At 48.4% G+C, this 8871-nt stretch overlaps 1 protein-coding gene across 1 annotated transcript in view; it reads right to left on the bottom strand.

Annotated features, from left to right (window-relative positions):
- Window positions 1-829: 829 nt before the first annotated feature.
- Window positions 830-8871, bottom strand: part of KSR2 (kinase suppressor of ras 2) — a 349744-nt gene continuing 341702 nt past the window's right edge. The window contains exons 18-19 of the mRNA XM_084819248.1: window positions 3243-3372; window positions 830-967 (exon numbers count right to left, since the gene is read on the bottom strand). Coding sequence (XP_084675374.1) covers window positions 830-967; window positions 3243-3372 — 268 coding nt within the window. The remainder of the gene's footprint in view (window positions 968-3242; window positions 3373-8871) is intronic.

The raw sequence follows: 8871 nt of genomic DNA, 5'->3' as shown, positions 1-8871 counted from the left end.
CGATATCCCTAAGCCAAAATTGCAGGGAAATGTGTTGATCCATATTAACAAACAATTTCTAGCAGTTTTCTTCCCCACCAGGAACAGGTCTTTTCTTTTTCTTTTTAAACGAATGGGAAGGCCGAGCCACCCCCAACTACTTGGCGTTACAACAGGGATAGATCCCAACAATATATTGATGCTGGGAAAATCTATTTCCTCCCCAGCTACCATGAGGACTATAGCGAAAGAGCAAACAGGGAAGTCTGGATTAGGGGGGCAGCTGATGTCACTGACCCTGCTAATTGAAAAGTCCTGGCTCTTCGACCTTGCGAGCCCTGGTTCGACTACACTGCTGCAAGTGACGCACACAGAAAGGCATAGGTTGCTGGGGATTGGATCTGTGCATTGATCAGGGCTGGGAGTGAGAAGTGAAACAGGCAGGTCAAGCAGTGTAAGGTGATGGCAGAGGAGGGGACTCATTGGTGCATCGAAGATTCAGGACCCATCACCTACTGCGTGTGCCTTTCTGCCTCTCCTCCAAACCTGTCTGAGTGCTCCAGTGCCAAGGGGCCACATAGGCTGGAGTAAGTATCAGCTGACACCACAGGCTAAGGCCAGATGCATGCAAGAGACCCAGCCAGTGCAACTCTCATAAGCACTGCAGATTGTAGGTGAGGAACGCACACCTCCCCATCTCTCCTGTACCGCAGATTTTGGTAGATAGACTATCCCTGCCCTTCTCTGGGTCTCAGGGTGCATGGTTATTACAGTCATGGGCAAGTGTCTGTGGATCAGGGCTCCAAGGCCAGCAATGTTGGCAGAGCTGGGATGGAGGAGAGCATCCATCTTACTCTGCTGACTTCCAGAAGTGGCCGGGGTGGGAAAGACGACGGTTCCGCTTTGGCAGTTTCTCCAGCATCTCCATGAGCTTGGTGAAGGTGGGCCGTTCCTCCTGCTCGTAGGCCCAGCAAAAGAGAAGGATGTCCTGCAAGGCAACAAGAGGAATAGGTGATGCAAGGAGACACACACATGAGAAGCAGGGCCATTCAATCACCTTTGCTGAAAGACATGCTTCGTCATGCTCCTCTTGTCCTTGAACTGTCACTAGGTGGTCATTATGCAATCTATACTGAACTTTAAAAATTGGGGTCTTTTTCCTTTTCCTTCCTCTTCCCTTTTTCCTTTGGTGTCATGACTTTTGGTTTGTAATACTGTGGGGACAGGGTCAGATCATATGTAGGCCAGTGTGGGAGCCTTTTCGGCTGAACAATGGGGTAAAAATATTTCACGTACATACATACACCAGGTTCTAAAAGTCACTCCCTAATCCTTCCAAGAAGGATTGATATTTGTAGGGATGGGCAAATGGGTGATATTTGAACTTGCAAAGATTCTCTGAACATGAGTTCGCTTCTCATCTCTCCTCAATTTGCGCTCGTGTTTGCAATGGCTGCTCGTTTGACATAAATGGGACAATCACTCAAAACAAACAACTACTGTACATGAAAATTGCACAAATAATCCCAAGTGTATGCAAATTTCCAAAATTGCACAAATATTCTCCATAGACTAAAGTATGGGTTATTTAAAATTTGCACATTTTGAGGAACTTGCGCATTTTGAGAAAGTTGTGCGTTTTTCAAGTACACATTTTGTGAGTGCAATTTTGAGAACCTGCTAACATTTTTGGAGGAAATGCGCTCCTGTTTGTGTTCGGGATTGTGAACGGGGCATTTTCGAGTGATTTTCGAGGGCAAACTGAAACAAAATTCTCATACATCCCTTGATATTTGTGCTCCCCATTTCTGCCTGAAAGGACGATGATCAGACCCAGGAGAAAGTCACTTACCTTTTCGCAGATTGTGTTCATGGTGGGGGGGGGGAGGCGCTCCGTCCCTCCCCCTGGAATCCTCGATGGGGGGGGAGGTAAACCGGTCCTCCCCCCCAGAATCCTGCCCGGCCGGCTCTGCTCCGGTGCGGACGCAAATGGCGGCCGCTGTAGCGACCGCCATTTGCGTCCAGCCAGGCAGCCGTGATAGCCTACATAAGTCTTTATGTAGCCTATCACGGCTGGGCAAAAACACACACCAAAAAAATGGCGTACGCAAATGGCAGCGGCTACGGCGTCCGCCATTTGTGTTCCTTATTTTTCGCCATTTTAGTCTACGTAAATATTTACGTCGACTATTACGGTGAAAGAAAGGGGAACGCAAATAGTGTAGTGGGCGTGACTTGCATTCCTTTTTTATTCACCGTTTTAACCTACGTAAATATTTACGTAGACTATTATAGCGGGGAAAAAAAGGAACGCAAATAGCGCACACTACGCTATTTGCGTTCCCCCGTTTTTTGCCGTAATAGTCTACGTAAATATTTACGTAGTTTAAAACGGTGAAAAATAAGGAACGCAAATGGCAGCCGCTGTAGCCGCCGCCATTTGCGTATGCCATTTTTTTTTTGCCCAGCCGTGATAGGCTACATAAAGACTTACGTAGTCTATCATGGAAACCAGGATTTAAATGGCAGCCACAGCAGCCGGTCGAAAGACCTGCCGCCGCCGCCGCCACCTCTGGAACCGCCGCCGGAGCCACTGCCATCTGGAACATCTGCCCCAGGTAAGCCTCGTCCTGGGGGGAATCCACGGGGCGGGTGGGGGGGCAGGCCGTTCCACCATGGGTTTCCGGGGGCTGAATGCCAGTGCATTCGGCCTCCCTGAAATCCGTGGCGGAATTCTCCGCCATCCCTAAGCAGAACACCTTTCCTATACCTATCCCATCTCTGTTTATTCCTCTCGCCAATCCCCTCCTTTCCTACACCTATTCCATCTCTGTTTATTCCCCTTGTCTCTCCCCTCAGGACCCTCTTCTCTCCTCTCCTTATGAGACACCTCAAGCACCATGTGCTCCGATGATGGTGCTGCATAAATAAGCATAACCTTATTCATAATATTTTCACCCCACCGTTACTCCAACTAGCTCAGAATGGCATACCCAGTTTGCATCCTTCTATCCAGAAAACCACAACCCTGTGAGGTAGTGACTGGCCCAAGGCCACTCCGTAAGCTGCGGGGCAGAGCAAGGATTTGTAACCCAAATGTCACCAGTTTAAATCCAGCACTCTAGCCACTGTGTCACATCTTAAAACTGTCCCTGAGACATTGAGATGAGATGAAAAATATAAAAGTTTTCTGAGTTTTCTCTGCCTCCCTTCTCTCTCTCTCTCTCCCCGCTCCCTGGCCCCTGCAGCCAAAAGTGACCTACTGAGATCTCCTTCCCCATGCCAATCTGGCTGAGGTTCGGCTTCATCCCTCGGCCCACTTGCCAAATTATTGCCTCGGCTGGTTGGGTCTTGAACGGCCATTCCCGAGCATGGAGCTCATACCAGATGGTACTGTGGAGACAAAGTGGTACAAGGAGTGAAAACTGATGCATAGAGAGAAATGTTCCATTTCTTTGCAGCTTCTGAAGGAACCTCTAGAACTCAGACATGGGGCAGAACTGGCTTATTATTTACATTTATTACGTGTCTATTAACCTGGGCATGTAGGTTAGCATGTAGGTTAACCTACATGCTAATGTAGGTAATTAACCAGCCATCCTAATAACCTAATTAGCATGGCTGGCTGAGGCATGCTGGGAATTGTACGACTTTTTCTGTCTAAACATGCATAGGATTGCACCCTTAATGAATAACAATGAGAGCACAATCAGAAAAGAGAAACAAGAATCGAATGAAAGCAAATGCATCCTCAATGCAAACATTGCAAATATGTAAGAAGGGCTACAATAATCCCACAAGGGGGGAGAGGGGGAGGGGGAAAGAGAGAGAGCGCGCGCGCAAATGTCATCAGAGCAGAGGTTAAAATAATTATCAGTATCAGTTTTAAAATAAAACATAGATGCATAATATTGAAAATGTTTAAAAAATGTTAAAAGGGCTGGGTGAAGAAAAAGGTCTTTGCCTGGTGCTGAAAAGATGGCACTGCAGATACCCAGCGGGTTTCTCTAGGGCAAGTATGCCACAGCCAAGGAGCCACCACTGAAAAGGCCCTCTGTTTCATTGTCACCCTCCATATTTCAGATGGAGTGGGCATTCTCAGAAGGGCCTCAGTGCGTGATCTTAAGGAATCGATGGGAAAAGGTATTCTTTTATATACTGTGGTTCCAAGCCATGTAATGCTTCATAGCAGCCTTCCCCAACCTGGTGCGCTCCAGATGTTTTGGATTACAATCCCAATATTCCTGACCATTGGCCATGCTTGCTGGGGCTGATGGGAGTTGAAGTCCAAAACATCTTGAGGACAGCAATTTGGGGAAGGATGCTTTATAGATCAAAATCAGTACTTTGAATAGGGCTCAGTGCTGTCACAGTCCACCCTGGGTCATAAACAGAGGTGTGTGTGTGTGTGTGTGTGTGTGTACTCTACACACTGCACTGGCTCTCCAGTAGGGATGAGCGGAACACTTACCTGCTGTTCCGAGGGGGGGGGGTCTGCAGGGGGGGGAGGTGATTTGTTCCTCCCTCCCGGAATCCTCTTCGGCCGGCTCCACTCCGCAGCAATGGCTGCATTTACCTTAAACTAAAGCCTTTACGGCCACAAATGGCATCCTGGATACCATTTGCGGCTGTGCTTTTGATTAGCGCAATAGGCTATGCAAATATTTGCATAGCCTATCGCTTAAAAGCAGGGCCGCGGGGACTATATTGAATCCGGCCTCATTGGGTCCGTGGAGGATTTCTCCAGCATCCCTACTCTCCAGTGCATCCATCTCTTGACTTCTGCCAGACCTGAACTGACATATTCCCTTTTTCCCCCCTTTTCTTTTGTCACTCATACTCATGGAGTTCAGTGAGATGTGCCTGAAAGGAAGGCGGTGCACTGTATGTTGAGAGCCATATCCACTGCCACATGTAAAATGCAGTCAAGTTCAGAAATGGTCCCATTGGTAGACTCTTGATCTTCCATCTGCTCCAGTATGTATAAGACGTGAAATCTGTCACCACAAGAACAGATGCTGTCTCAGGCATGAAACCAGCCTTTAAACACACCAGCCAGGGGATGCCAGGGTCTTGCTCAGTATTGGTAAAGGTGAAACCAAAATGACAAAGGGGTTGGAGTTCCTTCCCTACAAGGTTAAATCAAGAGTGAGAAACTTGTCACCCAACAGCCACAGGAGTCCCTCAGTCTAATTTCAAAAGTCCTCTGCATGTGATCTCTTCAGATCTCTGGCAAGGGTGATCTATCGTTCCCCAGGAAGTCCTCCTGACTGGAACAAAGAGAGAGAATGAGAGAGGGGGTGACTAAGGGAAACAGAGAGAAAGAGTGACTAAGAGAGGGGGTGACTAAGGGAGAAAGAGAGAAGGGGTGACAGAGAGAGAGAGAGAGAGAGAGAGGTGGAAGAATGAGAGAGAAAGGGGAAGGGATGGCCCTTTCCTACTTTTGTCTTTGACTCTGCCCAACAGAGCACTTCACCCTGACAAATTACCCCTGAAGGAATGCAGCCCCCAACAGAAAAAAGGTTTGCCACCTTGGGTTAAAGCTCTGGGAGCTTTTAAGAAAACAAGAGATGGCTAAGGGAAGATATGACCAAGGTTTATAAACTTATAAGTGGGTCTTGCAACAAAATGTTGGACTGTGAAGGGTTCCTGTTCAGTGCTCCCTTCCAGGACATTCCATTCCATCCCCTGCAATAGTCAGTCAGCATTCTGCAGCCTCTGAGCATGCTCAGTCATCACTAGACTGGTTCCTCCCCTTAGCATTTTCAACCCAGATATGTATTTTGTACTTCTGCAAACCATGGGCTTCCAAAAGCCTGCCGATACCTTCCTCTTGTGTGTGGATGGTGCCATTATGGTTATTTGGCTATGTTATTTGGCTATGTTATTTGGCTATGTGTGTGTGTGTAGTATGATGCTGCCTCTAAATGTAGAGGCTCTGTTTTAAAGCTGTTTGTACATTAAAAGTCCTACATAAAGAAGAAAAGCTGCCTTGTACAATAGAAGGGTCACATAGGTAGAAATGTTCTCAGCAGGAGAAAAAATGGTGCTGATGTCCTTTGTTATCAGAAGCGCTTATTAGAGGCAAGTCCCTCAAAGGAAATAAGCATTCTCCATTCCATGCTATCTGCAAGGAGAAAATAACCCCTCCTGGATCTGCGGATGGAAAACATATGCAGAGGCAAACAAGTTAATTGGGACTGGTTGCAGCCATCAGAACGCAGAGGCGGCTGAAAGGGCGGAAAGAAAAATGAGAGGTTTATTTCCCCCGAAGCATGTCTCAAGATGCTCCACGGAAGGCACCTCCTCTTCTGCTTTCCAAGAGGGACAGTTGTGGGTGGAATGGGTAAATGAGCGATGTTCAAGCGCGCCAAGATTCTCCAAACATCAGCTCGCTCCTTGTCTTGCATCGATCGGCACTCGTGATCTCTGTCCATTTGGTATGAATGGGGAAATTGCACAAAACAAATGGCTACCGAACATGCAAGTTGCGCAGAAAATCCCCACATGCGTGCACACTTCCGAAGTTGCGCAAATTTTTCCCACAGACTAAAGCGTGGGCGATTCAAAAATGTGTGCATTTTGAAGTGTGCACAGAATCGAATGGGGAAACTGATGCAAATTGAACGCGAGAGCATGCTCGAGAATTTGAAAACGTTTTCGGTGGGCACCTTCTCCTGCTCATACTTGCGTTCGGGATTATGAACAGGGCATGCTCACATCTTTTGCGAGCAGAAATGAAACTGTCGTACATCCCTAGCTGGGGGCATCTTTTCTGCATCAAAGGGAGAGGTGAAATAGGGAGGCCCCTTCCGTCATCCTGGCTGGGACCAGCTGCCATTTGTTGTCTCTTCCTCTCCTGGATCTTGCTCCATCAGTGAGAGGGACAGGTGAGGGACAGCAGGGGCCCATCCATCAGCCTGGCTGGGCCCAGCTGCCATTTGTTGTCTCTTCCTCTCCTGGATCTTGCTCCATCAGTGAGAGGGACAGGTGAGGGACAGCAGGGGCCCATCCATCAGCCTGGCTGGGACCAGCTGCCATTTGTTGTCTCTTCCTCTCCTGGATCTTGCTCCATCAGTGAGAGGGACAGGTGAGGGACAGCAGGGGCCCATCCATCAGCCTGGCTGGGACCAGCTGCCATTTGTTGTCTCTTCCTCTCCTGGATCTTGCTCCATCAGTGAGAGGGACAGGTGAGGGAAGCAAGGGCCCATCCATCAGCCTGGCTGGGACCAGCTGCCATTTGTTGTCTCTTCCTCTCCTGGATCTTGCTCCATCAGTGAGAGGGACAGGTGAGGGACAGCAGGGGCCCATCCATCAGCCTGGCTGGGCCCAGCTGCCATTTGTTGTCTCTTCCTCTCCTGGATCTTGCTCCATCAGTGAGAGGGACAGGTGAGGGAAGCAAGGGCCCATCCATCAGCCTGGCTGGGACCAGCTGCCATTTGTTGTCTCTTCCTCTCCTGGATCTTGCTCCATCAGTGAGAGGGACAGGTGAGGGACAGCAGGGGCCCATCCATCAGCCTGGCTGGGACCAGCTGCCATTTGTTGTCTCTTCCTCTCCTGGATCTTGCTCCATCAGTGAGAGGGACAGGTGAGGGACAGCAGGGGCCCATCCATCAGCCTGGCTGGGACCAGCTGCCATTTGTTGTCTCTTCCTCTCCTGGATCTTGCTCCATCAGTGAGAGGGACAGGTGAGGGACAGCAGAGGCCCATCCATCAGCCTGGCTGGGACCAGCTGCCATTTGTTGTCTCTTCCTCTCCTGGATCTTGCTCCATCAGTGAGAGGGACAGGTGAGGGACAGCAGAGGCCCATCCATCAGCCTGGCTGGGACCAGCTGCCATTTGTTGTCTCTTCCTCTCCTGGATCTTGCTCCATCAGTGAGAGGGACAGGTGAGGGACAGCAGGGGCCCATCCATCAGCCTGGCTGGGACCAGCTCGCCCCCATTGCCTCGTCCCCATGTTCAGTTGCATATTGCTTTTTGTTCTGTTCAAATGGGAAGAATGCACGGTTTGTAAAAGCGTACAACAAATGCATTCTTTCCCCCATACGGTAAAGCATGCAAATGCATATTTGGGGCGGGGGGGGGGAGGGAGAAATGCATAGTTTTTAAAGTGCACAGTTTTTTAAAGTGACTGCACAAGTGGAACAAAATTCTCGTACATCCCCTCCACCCCCATCCAATTCCGTCAATGAGCGGAAGACAGGATGAAAGACGCCTGACAATCCGTGAAACACAGATGCAATGGATGGAACGACATCTCCACATCCCTACTTCTGAGCAGTAGCGCTTAGAATCACAGTGATGGCGACGATAATGATCTTAATGATACAGGGCAGGATACAAATGCTTTAAATAAATGCATAAATAACGATGTTGGAGATCAGCCGAATTCTCAGAAGCTGGAGGCCACATCACATATTGAGCCTTCAGTGTGGTGGCCCCATCCTATGGAACTCCCTGCCTCTGGAGTTCAGGCAGACACCAACACTATATTGTTTTCAGCACCTCCTGAAAACAACTCTTTTCCAGGAAGCCTTCCTTGGTTGATCAGCCACAGTTTGATTGGCACTCTGTCTTTTAAAATAATAATTTTAATATCGTGCTTTATTCTTTTTACCTTTTTACCATTTTATCTCTTGTTCTTCACTGCTCCAGAATCTGTTGAGATGTGGAGCAGTATCAAAATGTTGTAAATAAATAATAAATATTGGAAAATTCCAAGAAAAGAAAGCACTTCTGTAGAGGAATTTGTGTGAAAACCATGTGGTGGTGCTTAAAACACGATGACTGTACACAGGGTTTTTCTTGCAGCATATAATAAAGTTGCCTTAAATATGCAGACGCTCTTGCAGCTGTCAGGGCATAATACTTGGCATAACTGCAGACTATGTT

Source organism: Heloderma suspectum, chromosome 13, assembly GCF_057233095.1.
Source record: "Heloderma suspectum isolate Gila_16-S chromosome 13, 16-S_ref, whole genome shotgun sequence".
Taxonomy (NCBI): Eukaryota; Metazoa; Chordata; class Lepidosauria; order Squamata; family Helodermatidae; genus Heloderma; species Heloderma suspectum.
This window is presented reverse-complemented; position numbering and strand designations above follow the sequence as displayed.